This window comes from Balearica regulorum, chromosome 5 (genome assembly GCF_011004875.1).
Source record: "Balearica regulorum gibbericeps isolate bBalReg1 chromosome 5, bBalReg1.pri, whole genome shotgun sequence".
Classification (NCBI taxonomy): domain Eukaryota; kingdom Metazoa; phylum Chordata; class Aves; order Gruiformes; family Gruidae; genus Balearica; species Balearica regulorum.
Genome location: NC_046188.1, coordinates 71,091,097 through 71,110,756, shown reverse-complemented (window position 1 = coordinate 71,110,756; position 19,660 = coordinate 71,091,097). Strand labels below are relative to the sequence as shown.

General features: G+C 56.2%; 1 protein-coding gene and 1 long non-coding RNA gene across 14 annotated transcripts; one reads left to right on the top strand and one right to left on the bottom strand.

Annotated features, from left to right (window-relative positions):
• Positions 1 to 994: 994 nt before the first annotated feature.
• Positions 995 to 2,408, bottom strand: LOC142602204 (uncharacterized). Its single transcript, XR_012835893.1, has 2 exons — positions 2,242 to 2,408; positions 995 to 1,224 (listed from the first exon to the last, which is right to left on the bottom strand). It is a non-coding gene; the product is annotated as an uncharacterized LOC142602204 (long non-coding RNA).
• A 257-nt stretch (positions 2,409 to 2,665) lies between these two features.
• PGGHG (protein-glucosylgalactosylhydroxylysine glucosidase) lies at positions 2,666 to 18,606 on the top strand. Of its 13 annotated transcripts, XM_075755680.1 has the most exons (16): positions 2,666 to 4,104; positions 4,230 to 4,379; positions 7,932 to 8,199; positions 8,737 to 8,947; positions 9,536 to 9,971; positions 11,046 to 11,165; positions 11,358 to 11,489; positions 11,821 to 11,932; positions 13,102 to 13,174; positions 13,649 to 13,785; positions 14,547 to 14,680; positions 14,955 to 15,050; positions 15,538 to 15,635; positions 17,469 to 17,543; positions 18,106 to 18,320; positions 18,414 to 18,606. In XM_075755680.1, exons 3-16 carry the CDS (start codon positions 7,947 to 7,949, stop codon positions 18,476 to 18,478), a joined length of 2,157 nt encoding a protein of 718 aa, XP_075611795.1. In that variant the 5' UTR covers positions 2,666 to 4,104; positions 4,230 to 4,379; positions 7,932 to 7,946; the 3' UTR covers positions 18,479 to 18,606. The 13 variants fall into 13 exon arrangements, 11 of the variants coding, with proteins under 11 accessions (XP_075611795.1, XP_075611801.1, XP_075611802.1 ...); XM_075755686.1 differs by lacking the exon at positions 7,932 to 8,199; XM_075755687.1 differs by lacking the exon at positions 7,932 to 8,199 and having other exon boundaries at positions 3,901 to 4,040.
• The last annotated feature ends 1,054 nt before the right edge of the window (positions 18,607 to 19,660 follow it).

Here is a 19,660-nt window from a genome sequence, read left to right as displayed (position 1 = left end):
CTTGTCCAGCCCATCTCGTCTGTCACTTTGCCCGTGTTCGTTCAGCTGTTGGAGTGTGTGTCAAACCGCATGGTTTTCTCCCCCTGTGTTGTGCAGTTTGACTTCCCCGGTTCATGCATCATCTCGTCTTCCAAGGCTCATTTCTGATGTCGCTTTTACTGACTTCAGAAGAGCGTGTGGGGGAGATGAGCGTTCTGATCAGGAAAATGTTTGTTTTGTAGCTAAGGACAGGAAAAGGGCTTCAAAAGGGACGGTCTCCTTGGTAGCGTCATGTCACTACATGTTAGGAGTAAAGGAAATGCCAACCGTGCGGCAAAGCCAACGCGTCGTAGGGCTGCTATCGCTTGACGTAAAAACCTGAAGCATTACTGTTGAAACGGCACTAAAGTCTTCTCCTGAGCATGTTTTGACAACCGTCCTGTATGGCGGGGAGTGCTCGCGCGTACGCGAGCTTTTGAGCAGCTCACTGAAGTGAGCGTGAAGGTCTGCAGGCAGGGTGATTTATGGTGGCTGTTTCAGAGGTTTTTCTGAGATATCGGGAAGCGTTCTTTGCTACCCAAACCTTCCCGTGTGGGAGCGAGTGCTGGCTTCCCTAACAGAAATACTTAGGAAACTTGGCGTGTGTTTGGGGGGCGGAGAGGCTCTTCATGCAGGAAGAGAAGTCGGGGGGCAGCTCCCAGGCTGCAGACCACTGTAAACATCACTTACAGCCTCTGCGGGTATTCTTCCCAGGAATTTAACTTGATTTTGCTTCCTTGCTAGTGCTGTGAGTGGTTCCTTGGTATCTGCCCTATGCTTTGCTGTGAGTGGTTCCTTGGTATCTGCCCTATGCTTTGCTGTGACTGCACCGGGTAGAAGCTCCTGGAAATAAATGAGCCTCTCGGCTGCAGACTTAGAGGGATGTCGCCGGCAGGACAGCGTGCTGTCCCGCAGAGCAGGGTGCCCGGCCGTTCCCTTAGGAACCAGCCATGGCTGAAGCAAAACCGACAAGCCGTTACGCTGAATGCTAATGTGAATTTTAATGAACAAACTCGGAGGGCTCCTTCCTGGTGCAGATCTGTTCTATGGCCTGATCTTCTCTCGTACTCCTCCTCTCAGCAGGGTGCAGGTGGTTCTTGCCACGTCCTAATCCGACCTGCTCTTGTAGTGCTCCACGTGGGCCAGGATCCAGGCCGCTGGTGCCAGGAAGCACGTGGTCATCACGGAAAACGCGATGGCTTGCTCCTGCCCGCGGGGGAAGAAACGGAAGAATTAGCCGCGCTGTGTGGGGGTTCCCGGGTCGGTTGCACGCTGGTACTGCATCTAGTGCAATGGATCGAGCGCGCCTTGCTCTTTGCAGCCCCGTGGCCGTCAGGTGGACGCGCCTTGGGGTGGTGGGAGGGGGATTTGGGTAAGCACAGCGGTTTCCACCAACAGTGGGCTGAGCCGGTTGCTCTCTGGGTTTGTTTCCGTCGCTCTGTGTTTCTCTGTCGTGATACTCACTGGGAAATCAGAGCAACTTGTGACCTTCAGTCAGCAGCCAGGCTCGCTCGGTGTTTCCAAAAGCAGCCATGCCTGACTTTCACATGACTTTGAGGTGTGAATTGCAACCAGCAGCTGCTTCTCGTATTTCTGCTGCGCCAGGGTGGCACTTAACCCCTTGCACTGTCACCTTTCTCTCTTTTTTTTTTTAATTTGGCTAGAAAAAGAGTCTCCAGACTCGTGAAGCACTTTGTGGCAGACCTTGGAAGGCAGCAGGGTAAACCTGTGCCCTGGCTCTGCGATGGCAGCAGACCCCGTCCCTGCCCGGGGGATGCCTGCTTGGGGGTGAGTGTCCCGTGGAAGGGGGGACGGGGCCCGGGTCTGTCCCTGCGCTGGCAGGGTGCATTGAGGGACAGCCGGTGCTGCCGCTCCCTCCCCTCGGGCTGCTTAGCGTTCGGGGGGGAACCCTGGATGGCAGGGGACCCTCAGCGGGTGCCCTAAACCCCAAAGGTTAAAAAAGGGGCTGAGAGGATGAAATAAAATTGAAGAGAGAGCTGGAAGGGGGGAGCAGGGCGTGCAGCCCCTGGGGGGGTGCAGGCTGGAGCTTGCACTGCTCTGGGGGCACCTTTTCCCTTTTCTCCCCCTCTCCTTTTGCTTTCACTCCCAACAAAACTAATTTGGCTATAATGCAGAGGGGGGGTTTGCGCCCCTCCGACCAGGGCGTCCCCTGGGAGCAGGTGGGTCCCCCCCTCCCTTTTCAGCCCCCCACAAGCTACTCACAGCAACAGAGAGCGGATGTTCGGGTGGCTTGGAGGCGATCTGCGCCCGGGGGACCCGGGGGGTCCGCAGCACAGTGGCCAGCAGGCGGGAGCCCCGCTGAACGCCCCACATGGCGGTGGCAGGGCGAGCGTGCCGCTCTTCTCACTGCGGCCGGGCTGCAGCTGCCCAGCCTGTCACCGCTGCCACCGCCCCCACTGCCACCTCTCGGCACGGGCCCGCTGCTCTCCCGAGGGCATGGCAGCAGAAAACCCTTAAACGGCAAGATTTTCCCAAGTTGCTCACTACTTAATTTTTTTTTCTTCCCGTAAGTGTTACTATTTTTTTTCCTTGTCAGCACTTAACTCCCCACGCCTCTGAGGTCAAGAACCATTGTCCCCGGCCAGCAAGGTGGGACCTCTGTGATGCTCTGCTGGAGAGCAGACATCTTCTTCACTCGGGCTTTTTAACATGTGTAACACTCAAAACACAATGTACTTTTTTTTTTTTTTTCCAAGCGGTTGCAAATGCGATGCCTGATCTTCTCTGACTGCAGCGAGCAGGACCTCGCTTGTTCCGTCCGTGGCAATGGCTTCTCCATCTTCCTTTGCGGCTCGGTGTTTGCACGGGCTCCAAACCGCCTGCGCACAGGCTGCTCCTCACGTGGGGGGTCTGTCCAGCAACCCGTCAGCCACGGACCGCCTCAGGCGCCAGCCGGATCTGTTGCGGTGTTTCATAAAGTTGGGCTGGAGTTTGCAACGGCAACTTCCAGCTTGCTCTGACTGGGAGCAGAAGTGGCTGAAAGCCTTGAGCCCGGGTCGCGTTCCTCTGACGCTGGATGTTTGTCAGCAGGAGGAACTGTGCCCTTTCAGCTTCCACACGTGTCCGCTTCGCCGAATAACCCAGCTTTGCCCTTTTCTCCCTTAAAAACAGCTCTGTGGGAATTTTGCCAGGGTTTGTACGGACCTGCTCAGAATTCTCCTTCCCAGAGTCGGGAATGCTTCCTTCCTCTCCCTGACCCTCCTGGCAGCTCCTGGGGCTCTGCGGTCACAGCAGGCTGTTCTGTGGGATGAAATCGGGTCTTGTCTTTGGAAGCAGGTCAGAGCTCTTTTCCCAGCACAACTGACCGGGGAAGATGCAGGTTTTTTACCTTAAAAACGGCACGATGGGCTGCATGGACCGTGACTGGTCAAGCACCCGTTTGTTGATGAAAGATGACTGCTGAAATTGAAAAGCAGTAACAGAATCCTCTTACCTTCTATCTGCTGCTTGCAGCTGGCTTTCCAAAAGATTTCCCCTTGAGTCCCTGCTCGTCAGAGCCTTTTCCACCCAGCTGACAGTCAGTAATCTCTCTGTGCAGCAGACACGGAGCTGCGGGGCGGCAGAGCCTCCGACAGTAAAGATTTTTCTAGAGCAAGCCCGTGTTCCGTTGTGCGTCTTCATCCTGCTTTTAGAGATAAAAATACAGACCGGTGTGTTGCTGGGACCAGCTGCTCGCTCTCCTCCTTGTCAGGAAGAAACATCTGGGCAGCAACCATCTCTCTCCCTGTCCTGCCCCAACTGCCTGTGGGCTCTGGGCAGTTCCAGCTCGGTTTCAGTTAGTCCAGGCTCAAGGATAAAGCAGGACCCGTCTGCTCCGGGAGCTGCTCAACAACCGCAGTGCCCGCGGGCACCGTGGCATCCGTCCGTCGTTTGCAGGCAGCTCGAGTCCCCTTTTGCTCCCAACCCTCCTATCTTCAGCGTTTTGGGTGTGAAGGAGCGGGGAGCGTTCCTGTGCCTCGGCCCTTCCCTGAAAACCTGCCTAGAAACCTTCTTTTGCTCCGGTGGATCGAGCTGCTCGTCCGTGGCAAAAGCTCGTGTTGAGGAGCGTTGCTGGGATCGACAGGGGTGGGAGCGAGGGCGGCCACGCTGACCCGGGGCAGCTGTGAGAGGCTCGGTTGTGTTTTCTATGAATAGTAAGAGAATAATCTTGTTGTTGAGGAGTAAAGCCTTGCAAATTTCATTTTGAACAGGAGCTAAAGGAAAGGACCAATTAAAATCTTTGAGAAGCTGGAGGAACAGCTGGTGGTGAAGGACAGATGTGGTTAACAGATTTCCCCTGAAATTCTTTGAGATGCTTGTCTGTGCCCCGACTTATCTGGGAGAAAAAGCGTACTGTGCAGGTGAATGGGGGGGGAAAGCCTTCAGAAACCCTCCGTTCGGGTCACAGCGAGATCAGCTCCTTTGAAAAAGCTGCGGCAGAGTTTGAGGAGGCTGTGGCCTGCTGTGAGAGGGCTTTTCTGAAAAAAAGAGTCTTTCAGTACTCCGTTAATAAAGCAGAGGGAGCAGAGTGCCTGCCTGCGGGCTCGGCCGGGGGAGTGAGAGGCTCTGTGCTGGCGGCTGCCGCAGGGTCTCGCTCCCCGGAGCCGTGGTGGGGTCTCCGCTCCCAAGCGTGCGGGGGGGCCGCCTGCCTCTGCCGTGGACTCAGCCCTTGCCTGGGCCAGCTGGTCGTGAAGATTAAAGACTAAATTGAGCTTGCTGGGGTAAGGTCCCAGTTAGATCCTTGAATACGAAAGGAGTAGAGCTGGGAGCAATATTAATGGTTGGGCTCTGGTTTTGGTAAAGAAAGCGTGCAGCAGCTGCTTTTCTTAACCCGGACACTCTTGCTGCTGCTCCTCCTCTTCCTCAGCTTCTCCCCTGGGTGTTTTCCGGCAGGAAGGCCGCTCCAGGCCACGTTACCACGTGTGCCCATGGAAAGCCCTCCCTTTGGCGCTGTTTAGCGTGGCTGGAGCCGGAGGTAGGGGCGATCAGCACCACCTTTATCTGTGTCCCCAGACCCTTCCCTGCAGGCTCCTGCCGTGTTCCCAGCGCGGTCTGTGACCCCATGTTCCCCCTCGGTCGCGGGCTCTGTGTCTCTCTGGGGCTGGCAGTGGTGGGCTCGAGGCTGAATCTGGAGGGACTCGTCCCACCTTGCTCGCTTGGAAGTGGTGAGGAGCTTTCACCTTCCCCAAGCAGCAGCCAGCAGAGAGACGTGACGTCTCGCTGCTTCTGGACCGAGGAAACACATTTTTGCTTCCCTAACGCTGATGGCAGCTTTGTTCGAGTCGGACATTGGCTTTTCTGTGGATTTACAGAGAGGAGAACAGCTGTGTAATATTTATCCTGTAAACGCTGGGTTGCTCAGTAAGATAATCCTCCTCTCCGAGCACCAGGGCAGAGGCAGCGGGTCGGTCAGAGATTCACAGCATCTGGCCGCAGCGCTCTCCGTGTCTCCCCTGATGCAGGACAGGACCGCGGATCTTCCTGCTGAGAGGGGTTTGTTCCCGCAAGGAGCGAACATGCTGCGCGGGGCAGGATAAACCGCTGACGTGACGCCCCTCTGAGGCGCTGGGGACGCGGGCGGCGGAGCGGGGAACCGCAAAGATGCTCCTGGAGGGTGCGAGCTGGGGCTGAGCTCGGGGGTGGCTCGTAGCGTGGGGAAGGGAGCAGGAAGGGCTTTGGGGTAGGAGAGACATAGCACCAAGTAAGAGGCGGGTCTGGGAGGCTCCATCCTCTAGTGAGCGTTGACGAGTGAGCCGGAAGCACGTCTGGGATCCAGGGGGAATATCCATTTAGATCCACAGTAATTTGCTCTTTTTTTGGGTGTTTTTTTTTTGCTCCCCCTCACACCCCGAAACGTGGGTTTGTAACGAATCGTTCTGTGCTGTCCTGCCCTCGTGTTTGATGGGGACTGAAAGCGGCCGCGGAGGGGCTGCCACGTCCCTTTGCCGAAGGATGCGATGGGTGAATTTTGGCCGCTGCATTCAGCCGTTACGGGATCTGCTTTTTGGCTTGCCTGCCACACAAGGCAAGATAGCTTGAGCCTTTGCCGCGGTCAGAGGACACGCGTGCGGCACCATGGCTGCCGGCTGCCTCGAGGACTCACACCGGTCAAACTCGGTCACGGATCTCTTCGGAGATCCGCGTTGCAGCAAGGCGAGGGCCAGGGCACCGTCATGCCCGGGCGAAGGACCTGCTGGGGCAGGTGCCGCATCCAGGACGGTGCGGCCCTGGTGGAGCTCAGCCTGGGGAGGGACAGGCGTTTTCTGGTGTAACGGCAGGTGACCCGGCCCTCCTGGGGGAAACGCCGCTCCGACGGTGACCGGACGTTAGAGGTGGCGGGGGACATTAGGGGCTGGGAGCCGCGGGGTGCGGGATCTCGGGGCAGGGTGCTCGCTGGCACCGGGGCCGTGCCCGGAAAAGCGTGCGGTGGTGGGGTCACAGGAAGGAAGCCGGGAAAGGCGTGCCGGAGCTGGAGTCCGGATCCGTTCCCTTGGGAAGCAGGCAAGGAAAAGGGATGGAGCGTGGCTGGGAACAAAGGGCGGCCGTCACACGTAGCTCCGGCCGCGGAGGTCTGTGCCGCTCCCCCGCAGAGCAGCCGCAGCTCTCTGCCGAGGCCGCCGCCGCGTTTCTCAGGCAGCTTTTACGTGACAAATCGTCGGAGACTGTATTTTATCTTAACTCCTTCCCCGGAGCAGCCCCGGGACCCCTGTGCTCCCTACGGGGGGCAAGGAGCTCAGCTGGGCAAACACCTGCATGTCAAGGGTTTTGGGTTTTTTTTATTGCACTTATTTATTTTAAGGAGGGGGAAAAAAAAAAAAGTGATTTCCTTCCTTCTTTCTCAGTTGGGTAACTTCCGTCCTTCGCCCCGCGGCAGCAGGCTCTGCCTGCACAGCCAGCGCTCAGCCCCAGGCCGAAGGCAAGGGCCGACCTCTGCGTCTCTGCGCCCCTTTTGGTTTTGTTGGGGTTTTTTTAACTTTCCTGCAGGCAGGAGGAGGATTTTTCTCGCAATTCAATCTCAGGCGCTGCCTGGCGTGAGCAAACCGAGCCGATCCCCCCCCCGGCAGCCAGCTGCTATCGGGGAGGGATTTTGGGGGCTGCCAGGGCCGGGCGTGCGCTCGCTGCTCTCCCACTGCCCCGGCTGGCTTTCCGGCTCCGCTCGGGGTCTCTCAGCGCCTCATTTTTATCGTTTCTGTATTATTCTAGTGCTTAGTATTGCCAGGCGCCAGCTACAGCTCCCTTTTGTAAGGTGCTGCTTATACCTGTCTCCAATATCTATTTATACATAAATATACCTTTTCATATACTCGTATATAAATGAAATAAAAAGCTCCTACGCCAGAAGCCAGTAACTGAAGCTGAGCTGGCGATGCAAGCGGGAGGGGGAGCGCAGGGGTGCAGTGAGCCGGGAGATGGGGACGCACTGGGGCCACAGGAGAGTATTCAATAGGGAGGAAGAGGAGGAAAGAGGAGGAAGATGGCTGTGTTGTATGGGGAGAAACCGGTGAGATCGCGTCACAGAGAGGGCAGCAGAAGAGGAAGAGGGTGGGGAATTAGAGAAGTGACAAAACCCATGAGCCGGTGAGGTTTGGGGGAGCGGGAGGAGCCGCCTGGCTTGGCTGGGAGATGCCGGAGCAGAGGGGGGAAATGGGCTTGGTGGGGGGGGAACAACCGCTGGTAGAGGCGCAGGCGGTGATCTGAGAGGAGACTAAAAGGAACGGGGACCCTGGGAACGCAACGAGGCCGGAGGCAGGCGAGCAGCCGGCTCCACCGTCCCCGGGGCGTTACGGGAAGGTTACAGAGACGGATGTCGGCCGAACGCGGGGGCTGCAAGCCGCCTAACGTGGCCGCGCTCATCCTGCCCCGACTTTGTCTGTTGAACCCTTGTACCTGACGCTGCTGCTGCTGTTCTGCAGCTCGGGTTGGTAAGAATGGCTGATGGCAAAGAGGACCCCGCTGTGTTCACCTCCGCATCACTGCCCTCGGACCCGCGGCTGCTGGCTACGGTGACCAACGCTTACCTGGGCACCCGTGTGTACCGCGACATCCTCCACGTTAACGGCGTGTACAACGGGGCGGTGGGAGACACGCACCGTGCCGATGTCCCTAGCCCCGTCAACGTTAGGATGATGGTGCCTGGTGCAGAGAGCCTGGCCGAGACCTTCACCTTGAACACCCGGACGGGTAAACAGCAAAGCACGGGCTGAGTCTCCCTGTCCTGCTGCCTCCTGACAGATCTTCATCTTGGGCACCCATTGCTCTCTCCCCCTAACTGCTGGTGACCTTCTTCCAGAAGTTAAAAGTCTCTTTGCTCATGATGCCTCTTCCACAAGGTCACATTTTTCTTCTCCTTGCTCTCAGTTCGCCTACAGGGCATTGTTCTTCTGAAGTTGTGTGGAGCAAGTGGAAAATTCCCCTTTCTCGTGAGAATAAGAGTGATTTTCAGGCTATATCTCAATGCCTGCTGGAGCCAGGCTCAGCAAACACTGTTTAATCACGAAGCCTGAGAGGATGTCTTATAGCACAAATAATTTCTCAGTGGCTTGGCCAGATTCAGTGTGTTAACAGTGTTGTCCAGTCAAAAGCTGTGTTTGGATCTGGACCTGGGAAAGGCGGTTCCTTTGCTGGTGGGAACCAGTAGGTAGGGCAGAAGTGGGAGTCTGGGGCAGAACATCAGGACCTGGTGGTTCAAAAGGCTGATGGCTCTCGTTGTGCTTACAGGAACCTTCAGCCATGTGCTCCAGTCAAGTGAGTATGCGGCCGCCCATCAGATCTACGCTCACCGTTCCCTTGTCCACTTGATGGCCTTCAGCATCACCATCCAGCGATCAGCTCACACCACCCAGCCCATCACGGTCCAGCTCCAGACTCCTTTTGTGCCAAAGAGCCAGGACTTGGACCTGAGCCGAGGACCAGACTTCCAGGGAGCACAGTGAGTTTGGGTCACGGGGTGACCGTGCCCTGGATACATCTTTCACGGGCTGTTGCATGCTGCCCTGCTCACCATTAGGGAGTAAATTGCAAAAATAAGGCTAGAGCTAGACTGAAGTGGTGAGTAGCGCGGAGGCTTGTGCAAACCTGCTTCTTCCTGGCGGGTATGTAAAAAAAACCAACCCACACCTAATCCCAAAATTAAGTATAGAAACAATTTTATTACTTGCAACTCCGGAGTTACTGTTTACGTTGACATGTAAAAGAGCAGCAAAGACCAAAAGGACTAGATGTGATTACAAAGAAATGAGTTTGGGGAAGGTGGTGAGTTTGGAGGAGATGACCTCTCAAAATGGCTTGCCGGGATTGGGGACCGACTGCCGACCAGTCGTAATGAATTTCAGTCTCCTGCACTTTGGGGGTGGGAGGAGAGCCGAGCTGAAGCGTGGGGACAAGGGAGCTCCCGTCCTAGGTGGGAACGGGAGCCTGATGCTCAGCTGCTGGGGGAGGTCCCCTCTGCGTGGGTGGGCGTGCATGGAGTCCCACCTGCTCCGCTCTCCCTTTCGCCATTGCTTGCTGTCTCCCACAGCTATGTCTACGGGAGGACGCTGGTTCCCGAGGTGGAGGGGGGACCCCGTCCCACCGTGCACATGCTCTGGACTCCCGTGCCACAAGCCTTGACGTTGCGCGGGGAGGAGCGGGAGCGATCCTGGGAGTTCCTGACGGCCGTGGCCGAGAGCGAAGAGGAGGTGAAGAGGAGCTACAGCGAAGGGCTGGCCCTCATCGCTGCTGGCTCCCTGCACTCCTCCCACGCCCACGCGTGGGCCATGGTGTGGCGAGACAGCTGCATAGACCTGGATGGACCTCTGCCTTTGAGGCAGGCCGTCTACGGGTGCCTCTACTACCTGCTGAGCGCCATCCCGCCCGGGGGGAACCCGGGCTTCCTCTTCCACGGCATCAGCCCTGGTGGTTTGTCCAACGGCACTCGGGGCGAGGACTACTGGGGACACGTCTTCTGGGACCAGGTGGGTGGAAGGAGTGCTAGCAGGTGACCTGGGGGCTTTGCACAGTGTGAAGACTCAGCAGGAGGCTGCTGGGAGGTCTCCTCCTCGCCCCCGGGTAGGGGTACCTCCGCACCAGCCTCTCCTTGGAGAGCATCCTCCTGCACCTTTCGTAACAGCTACCCAGACCCAGCTTGGTCCCTGGAGTTACTCATCTGGGTTGTCCTCCACCTCAAAGTGCCTAAATTGAAGCTGGGTGCCGGGGGCTGCTGTGTGGCCAGTGGGGGCGAGGGGCCGGGAGAGACCCCGCCGCAGAGCAGCCCCCTTCCCCAGGCTGAAGTCTGGGGCTAAGATAGTTCAGGTTGCTCGCCCAAGGGAGCGTCAGTGACTGCCTTAGAGCACAGCCACCAACTTTAGCTGTTTAAAACAAGGCAGGTTGAAACCTGCCCTCGTCCTCCCAGCTTCAGTGGTATCGGCGAGCCCCGTTCTGCCTGAACCACTGAAAAAACAGAAGTGTTTTCTGGGATGGGCACATTCAGCTTTTAAACGTAGGTTTGGTGTGTACTCAATAAGCTGGCTGAGCGGGGTGGCTTTGCCTCAGCCAGAGGCTGAGGTCTGCTCTCGGAGCAGCCACACCAAGTGGGTGCACAGCTCTGCAGCTGATAACGATTCCATGGCGTGAGCAGGAGATGCTGCTGGATGGTCTTGAGCCTCCTGTGCTAAACCTAGTCTGGTCTTTCAGTGGGCAAGGGCTTTTTGGTCCTGCGGACCTTGTGTGCTTTCTTCCTGGCAATGCTTGTAGTTTTGCCCTTCTACAGAGCCTCTGGCTTTGGAGGACCCCTGCCTCCCTTCTCCTGCGTGGTGTGAGGTCCTGTGGAGACCATCCCGGTGAGATACCAGGGAGCGGCAGGCGTGGCAGAAACAGTCCCTTGTGGATTTATCCCTTTTAACGAGCCCACGAGACAGCACCTTTAAGTAGTAGCAAAATCACAGTCAGAGCATTTGGGATGAGGGCGGATGTGAAGGGTGAAACTGGTGGGAGCATTTGGGTGCCCCACCAGCCAGTCCCACCATCTTGCCTTGCTCGGATGTTTCCAGGACACCTGGATGTTCCCGAACATTCTGCTGTTTTATCCTGAAGCTGCCCGAGCCATCCTGGAGTACCGGATTCGCATGCTGGAAGGAGCCTTACGCAACGCGCAGGAGCAAGGCTACGAGGTGGGGACGGAGGTGTCGGGCTGAGGGCAGTGCAACCCAGTCACTGTCACGCAGGAGGACAGTTGGGCTCTGCTCTTCCTCTCCGGCTCTAGTTTTAGCCCGGAGCTGTGAGCAGGGCATTGCCTGCAGGTGATGGACTGGGGCATCTCAGGACGTTGTGCTCAGCTCCTCGTGGATGTCTTCTCCTGGCAGGGTGCTAAGTTCCCATGGGAGAGTGCAGCCACTGGCCGGGAAGTCTGCCCTGAGGAGATCTATGGAGACCAAGAAATCCATGTCACCGGGGACGTTTTGATGGCCTTTGAGCAGTATTATTGCACCACGCAGGTAAAGGGAGCGTGTGCCACCCGGATGGCCCGGTGGCCAGGCCTACAGGGCATCTGGTGACTGTCACTGTCCCTTCCCAGGAGAGAAACTCTGCTGTTGTCTGCTCCCGTCAGAATTGCCGGTAGCACCCCAGGGTTCCTTCTTCAGCTCTGCCTCCTCTGTCCTTGCTCCTCGTGGGCAGCTCAGCATCCTGTTGGCTCAATCCAGGCCAGTTTTCTGACCTTTTCTCCTGCTATGTCCATCTCCTGAGAGCTCCTGTCCTCCTCCTGAGTGTGGGTCTGGCTGAGCGTCTCTCATCACCCTGTCTTTCTCTGGCTTTGGCTCCCTCCAGGACCAGAAGCTGTTCAGGGAGGATGGAGGCTGGAAGGTGGTGGGTGCCGTGGCTCAGTACTGGTGCAGCAGGATGGTGTGGAGCGAGGAAGAGCAATGCTACCACATCAAAGGTACTTCTGCAACTGCCAGGCCTGTTTGTAGGGAAGGGGTTTGCAAGCAGAGGCTCGGAGCCCCTTCAGCCAGACCTGGTCGGAGTGCACAGGCACTTCAGACCCCTGCCCTCTGGAATATCTCAGGATAATGTTTGTGTCCATGCAAACACGGGACAAGATGCGCAGCTCTCTTCCAATGCTACGGTATCTGTTGCTTTTTCTCTCAGCCCCTTGCCACTCATAGGACACCTCTAAATGTCCCCTTCCGTGATGGTACAAGCTGATGCCACAAGCGTGGGTGCCCTCAGGTCTGCGCTGTGGCTGGTGGCGCTTAGAGAAAACAGAGTGCAAGGGTTTTTGAGAGGAAGGACTTTCCTGAGGGATCTGAGTTTAAATTCCCTAGGAGCCTGCAGAATTTTAATCCCTTGGAGGACGTCTGGTGCTGTTGGTGCCAAACGAGTACAATGGCCGATGTGTCTGGCAAGGCAAAGGGTCTCTCTGCAGGCAGCAATCCTGCTGAAGCGAGCACGAGTTACCACTGATGGGCTGCTTCTGGGAGGGGACACTGAGGAAGAAAAGGAGAAGCGAAGGAGGGGTGTTTGTGGGAGGAGGGTCTGGAGGAGAAGGATGGGTTAGAACAAAGGGGTCTTGATGAAACTGTGCTGAACAGAGCTAGAAGAGCCCCTGGGGTTGCTGCAGGCTGGCTCTCGGTGTGAAGATCCTTGGGGACAGCCCCAAAGGAGTCACAGATTCAATGTCTGTTTTCATGTTTCTCTTGGGAAGTGGCCATCTCTCCTCCTGGGGACAATCTGCACGAAAGCAGCAAAGGAAGGGGCTGAGCCTATATTTAGGGAAAGATTTAATGACTTTATCAACTTGAATGACTTGAAAGAATTAATGACCTTGCCTGCGAAGCGAGGGAGGTGCCCTTAGGTTGAGGTATCTGCTGTCCATCAGCCAAAGCTGTCAGCCAGGAGCTCCTTTGCAACAAGCACCGCTGTTGAGCGTTGCACCGAGATCGCTGTGGGATCCTGCCAGAAGCAGAGAGGCGACACCTCGCCGTGTGGGCAGGCATCGCCGCGTCGGGAGGGCTTCCCTTTCTCGTGCCGCTTCCCTGAGGAAGGGCACAAAGCCGTGCCAAACCTCGGGTGTGCTGCGGTGTGAAGTGTCCCTTCCTCTTCCCCCAGGTGTCATGCCCCCCGATGAGTACCATCACCGGGTTGATAACTCTGTTTACACCAACGCCGTGGCCCAGCGGAGGTAACCGCATGCCTTGGAGCACTGGCCCGTCTGTCTTCTCTTCTGCCCCGCGGTCTGGCAGGGGTTGGAGGCGGCAGGGCTCCCGCGTGGGATGCACCTTTCCTCTCCTCGCATCCCTCTGAGCTGGGCTCCTCCTGCAGTAGGTGGTCCCGTGGTGGTTCATCTGACCCGCTTCAGGTGTCCACGTGAGGCTGAGGGGTTTCCCTGCACGGGAGGGTTTCTCGCCCTGCGTTTTATGAGATGTCTATACAGTTAGCCAGCTGGAGACACCTCAAGCTAGTGGAACAGACTCCCAGCTCCTGCAATGAAAGCTGTTACCCCAAGCTTGAACTTCGACCCATGTTCTTTCAGAGTAGCTGTTTCTTTGCAGTTATGGCTCAATTAATTCTTTCTGTTCCTTTTCTTCTCTTTCCGTCTCTGAGAGGGTCACAGGCACCCATGCCTGACAAGGCATTGTTCCTCGCTTCTTTTCAGCTTAAATTTTGCAGCTGACGTTGCTCGGGACTTCTTGATCCCCGTGCCAGAGGAGTGGGTGGACTGTGCCAAGAAAATCAAAGTGCCCTTTGATGCGGAGAGGAAATATCATCCCGAGTACGACGGTTACCGCCCAGGTGAGGGGAGAGGCAGCAGCAGACTGCTCTTTCTTTGTAAGCCTGCGAGAAGCGGGGACTCCGGTTCAAAGACGGGAGCAGCAGCTGAATGGTTGGCTGAAGTAAAAATCTCCAGTGTTGGTCTCCAAGGGCAGCGTTTGGGTTGCTGGTGTGCAGAGCCTGGCTTGTAGATGTTTCTTCTGCCTCTTGGTGGATCGCTTCTCATTAGCGGGCTCATAAAATCAGGAAATTTGGGAACACGGAGAGTAGGAAGAGACTTTTAGTACTGGGCTGCAGGTGAGATGTTTGCTATGAACCCATTGCTGACAGGTCTGTCTTTCCAAGGTCAAGCGCCATGCGTTGCCCTTCCAGCCACCCCTGGCCCTCTGGAAGTGAAAGGGCCGGTTCCAGTGGCAATGCACACCCAGTTCAGTGCCCCCTTTCTCAGAGTTAGGGGCGGGGTGCACGGGATGGCGGGAGCTATTCCTTTGCACCCAAAGTATAGGTGACATCAGTCTGGGTGCCATTGCGTCGGGGCTGTGCCGGTGTCCCGCCTTGACACAACACCAAGGACAAACCACAAGCTCTGGTCTTCCTTTAGCAAGGCAGCAATGAGTTGTCCTCGTGCAGTTCCACTGCCTTCCCCCTGTTCCTCAGGTGTTTGTTGTTCTAAGTTTATGATTCTGCGTGAGTCAGGTTTGTTCTCCGTGTGAGTAAACAGACAATCAGTCTGGTGGTTATTCCCAGCTGACGTACGTGGTCTGACCGATGCCTTTCCCCAGGTGAGCCTGTGAAACAAGCTGATGTTGTCTTGCTTGGATTCCCGCTGATGCACCCCATGAGCTCTGAAGTCCGAAGAAATGACCTGGAGATGTATGAACCCGTCACTGAGCTGGATGGGCCAGCCATGACCTGGGTAAGGAGCGGGGCAAAGCCCAAGGTGGGATTCGTGCACGGGGGGGGTTGTTTCCATCTGAGTTAGTCGCTGCCAGCCCCATCGGCGGGCACGATCTGCCAGACCCGCGTTAAACTCTCGGGGAGCGTGGACAGCGCAGAGCTAGAGATGCGCGCTGAAGATGTCCGCTCTGGGTCGGAGGGGTGCCAGTTGTGGTGTCACTCTGAAGCTTTTGCTGGTTTCTCACACCTGGGGGAGACAGCAGCTGGCGAAAGGCCGGGTTTCTCTCCTGCAGAGCATGTTTGCAGTGGGCTGGCTGGAGCTAAAGGAGGTGCAGAGAGCCCAGAGCCAACTGAGCAAGTGTTTCAGCAACATCACGGAGCCCTTCAAGGTTAGCTGCATGGCGTGACTGCTTCCTCTGACAAACGGGTCTTGCTTCTATCTTGCTGGTTCCCGAGTAGGTCACATCACACTGAGAAACATCACGTGGACTGGAGCCCGTGCCAACTGCACTTGGGGTCACTAGGTTATTGTTATACTGAGCTAGGTGGTTGCACGCTCTGTCTCTTCTCTGCGTGCTTCTGAAGAGCCGTAAGGAGGCATCTGCTTCCCACCCGCAATCCAAAGCCACGGGTCAGTATCGTGCTCCCCCCAGGCTTCCTCCTGCCCGCCAGGAATAGGGAAGGGAATGGAGATGGTGGTATTCAGAGAGGCGTCAGAGCCCACCCACCGCCTCACACCAGGATGGGCAGCAGGGCATGGTTGTTGCAACACCCCAGATACGTGACAGTGATGATGATAAGCGTATTCAAACCCACAAAACTGTATGAAGAGTCCCGATGCAACTGTTGAGTCATTTCTTTCTCTTGCTGGAGCAGATCTGGGTGGAGAACTCAGATGGGTCAGGAGCTGTGAACTTCTTGACAGGGATGGGTGGATTCTTGCAAGCTGTCCTCTTTGGCTACACAGGGTTCAGGTGAGAGCTACGTTACGTCGCATTTAATTTCTAAGCAACTACATGTCACTTGAAACCTTGCTGTTTAGCTGGAGCAATGTGGTTTTACTCGTGAAAAAGGAACCTGCAGCGTCCGGAATACCTTCCCAGTAGGTAACAAACAAACAGGAACATTAATGTTCCCAGATGAACGGTGGATACTGGGGACAGTTAGTCACTCTTGGAGAACAGGGTGGAGTTATCAGAAGTGATAAGCTTTGGTCCATTGGCTTCAAAAGGGGTCAACATTAGGCCAAACCCGAGCTCTTCAGCACCAGCTGACACTCTCAGCGAAGAGGGACATCTCTGTATGATCTCAGGATTGTGGCTGGCCTGTATCGTTTTGATGTCTGTGCATCCAGACCTGCCCACTCCATAGGTGGTTGTAGCTTTGGTTTCTCCAGTAAGCGTGGATGAAACTTAAAGACTACGATCCACCAATTGCATTGGCCTTTTGGTTAAGTAATTGAAGAGAAAGTCCATACAACCACCACCTTGCAGGCAAATACAAGACTGCTGCTTATTACACCTTGTGGCCTTTCTAAGGGGACCTTTGTAAACGGAGACCCCAGTCCTGTACCACCACACTGAGCTGCCTTAGGCCTATTCCCGCTTTAAAGACTGGAAACAGATTCAGAACGGGTAAGAGACTCTCTCCAGGTCACTCGATGAGTTAGTTGCACGTTTGGGAAGCTAAATGTCATTCCCCAAGTCTGTCCTCTGGCTTAGCTATAACATCATCCTATCTCCTTTGGATGTGGTGCGGAAAGACCTTCTGCAGCCCCTCTGAAGCAAACTGCCATCTGCACACACGTGGCTCTGCAAGCCTCCGTGGAGGAAAGTGCTCGGCTGGCATCGCCACAGCATTAAAATATCTTAGAGAAAACATTAAGCTGTTCATATAATTTCAAAGCTGTGTCTCGTATCCAAAGCAGCCTGGTGGTTTCAACCCTAAAGCAACAGTCTCTCGAGCATATTCTTAGCTTAACTGAGGATGGATCAAACTGGCAAGCCTTTTGATTTCCAGTGAAACCTTCTAGCACTAACTATGTGTTTATACTCTCTGTGTGTGGCCAGAAGCTGCTGAGAAACCCACGAGTTTCTTGGTGGAGATGGGTGTGAGCTACCGTATTCCCAGCTGAAAACCTTAATCTCAGGTTTTGCGAAGCTCGAAGGTCTTCAGATGCTCTGTGTGTATCAGGTTGGGCCCCTTTTGGCACAGGCTCAAGCCACGGGCTTTGGGGCTCCAGCCAAATGTTCACAGATGCTGAGATGACATTTATGCAGCCCTCAACGCCGTGCTCTTGCCTCGCCCGTTGTAAGCTGTGGACCCTGGCTGGCACGTTGGCCTGCCACTGAGGCTCTCCAGTCCCTTGAGCCTCTCTTGAATCCTCTCCAGTCCGTTGAGCCCTCTCAACAGATTGGAGCTGGTGGTCAAGAGCTCTCACGTATCAAGATTTGAGTAGGAGATAACAGTGACCGTTTTTTTCTCCTCCAAAAGGGCTCCGTTTGACTTTGGGTAAGGGCTTGGAGAAAGGGTTCAAGCTGTTTGCTTGATTTTTTTTTTTTTTTATTTTTAATCTTTCGGTGAAGGAGCACGTGTAGCGGTGCTGAGTTTAAAGCCCTTCCAGCTGGCGGGAGTGGGAGCTGATGTGGGTTTCTGAAGGTCACTTTGCCAGCCCGCTCTGGTCACAGCCTGGAGGGAAAGTGAGAACCGAGCTGTGCGGAGGCGTCTCTGTTGAGATGGGAAATTACAGAGAGGGGCAGTGCTAGCGGTCAGGCGTGTCTCGTGATTTAATTGAGCCACGCTTCCAGGAGCGTCTCCACCGGGTGTGAGGTGAGGTCCCACCATCTCCTCACCGATGTCCTACGGCTTCGGAGCAATGGCAGGTGAGAACAGACACTTGCTGCTAGGTATTTCGGCTGAAGCTGAACTCGTATCCTAAAAATCCCGGCACAGCCATCCCCCGAGCTGCTCACGGGGCTGGGGTTCGGTTCCAGTCCGTGGCCCAGAGCCTGTGCCCGTAGGTTTGTGTGACCAGAACTCAGTGGTGATTCCTGCTTGGGGTCCGTGGCCACCTCTGCTTGTTCCTGTGCCCGTCCCCCTCCCCGTCGCAGAGCAGGGCTTGCCTGAAGTTTTGCTGGCGTAGCTGCTGCTGAAGCCAAACTCTGAGCTGCAGTGGGGAACTGAGCTGCCCTGGAAGAAAAAAATAACGGTTTTGTGCTCTCTTTTGTTCAAAAAAAAAAAATAAAAAAAAAAAAATTCCAAGCTAATGGAAACCACAGACCCCAGCTGAGGACCTAGAAGGGGGACAGGAATGCCTTGGGGTGCTGGGCTGAGAAATCAAATGCACGGAGTAACGGGAGGGTCCTCTGTGCTGTCTGGGGAGGCGGCTGACCCCCAAAGCTGCTTCCCCTTGTTCCCGCCGCTGACGTGCTCCTGCCTTCCCAGGATCACCAGGTCCAGCCTCTGCTTCGACCCTGCCTTTCCTGCTGACGTCAACGAGTTGAAAGTCACCGGCGTCTCCTACTTTGGCCATAAACTGAAGTTCACCGTCACCAAAGAAGAGATCAGGATCAAAGTGACCGAGTCTCCCCGGGGCCCTCCGGCATCTCCCCTGGAAGCTGTGCTGCAGGAGTCGGGGCAGCGGTTTCCCCTGCGTGAAGGTACGGTGTCATCGCCTGGGTCTGCTTCCCAAAGTAAAGGCAATCTGGGGAGAAGCCGTTCCCATGTCTCACCCGGGGTGGTGGTTGTTGTAGGGCAGAGCGTCTCTTTCCCCACGGCGGCCGGCTGGATTCAGAGGTCGTCCACCGAGACGTTTTAAACGCCGGCTGATCCGGGTTTTGCCCACCGAAGCAGCAGGAACAAGTTGAAGAGCGGATGTCGTTGGAGGGGGAAGGTCAAGGTGGAAGGTGGGGTGCCAGGCTGTGCCATAAACCCTTTGCCCCCGTGGGACTGTGCGTGCCGTTTGTCTTTGTGGCCCCGGGGAGGGGTGGTGGGCTCGGAGCTGTCCCCAGGGCTGGGGTGGTGGCAGCTCCCTGAGCGACGCTGAGCATCCCTGTCTCTGCTGGGGGCACTGGGCCCCCGCTCCCCTTCCCACGCCTTCAGCATCCCTCGCTTAGCAGAGGAGACAAACCTCAAAGCGACCGTTTTAAATGAGTTTCCTAAACACCCACGACTTGTTTATGCTTCCAACATCCGCACTCACAAGGATGCCCCCAGCCCGATGGATCCGTATCTAGTCCGGCCCCTACGTGTGCCGACTCCCAGCTCCTCCAGCACGTCCTGGCTTGGTCCTCGCCTTCGGCCGCTCGCCGGCGTTGCTCCGGGGGCTCCGAGGGCTGTGGAGGCTCAGCCACCGCTGCTTCGCCACGCCACTGCCCCTGCCAGCGAGCAAAAAGAGGAGGAGCCCTCGGCCCCCGCGCACAGCCTTCTCTGGGGTTTCGATACGCCGGGCAGCCGGGACCCCCCGAATCCTGCTGAACCCCGTAATGAGAGAAACGCCGCAAGGGCAGCGTGGGGTGATACGCAGCGTGGCAGGGTGGACAGAAGTAAGGCTGGAGGTGAGCGCTGTTTTGGCACTGATAGTAGTCACGAAATACACAACCAAAAGCATTTAACGCCCTTTGGGCAGCACCCAGCTCCTTTGCCTTTGAGTTATTCAGCGTATAACATCCCTATCGTGTTTTTAACGTAGATAAGGGCTTATCATCTCTCTTTTTTGAGCAGTTTTGAAGTTAAAGCCCTTCTAACTTCAAGGCAGGCATTGGTTATCGTTAACATTACTTCAGGGGGCAAGTGCGGCGTTTTTCTGGGGTCTGAGCAGAGTCCTCCTCCAGCTGAGGACCCTCCACGCGAGCAACGACGTGCAGTGTGTTTGCTGAAGGCATTTCTGGTGTTAGAGAGCCCCGAGGGAGGGAAGGGGAAAGGCTGTGCCTGTGTGCGCACGCAAACGGGGGGCACGATACCCCCAACCCCCGGCTCTGCGCCTCGCACCATCCTCCCC

Bases quoted from the DNA above. Each gene is read 5' to 3' on its own strand.
- PGGHG (XM_075755680.1), top strand. From the start codon at position 7,947: ATGGCTGATGGCAAAGAGGACCCCGCTGTGTTCACCTCCGCATCACTG. The intron at 8,948-9,535 runs GTGAGTTTGGGT...TGTCTCCCACAG, and splicing joins CCAGACTTCCAGGGAGCACA to CTATGTCTACGGGAGGACGC. The intron at 13,175-13,648 runs GTAACCGCATGC...GCTTCTTTTCAG, and splicing joins AACGCCGTGGCCCAGCGGAG to CTTAAATTTTGCAGCTGACG.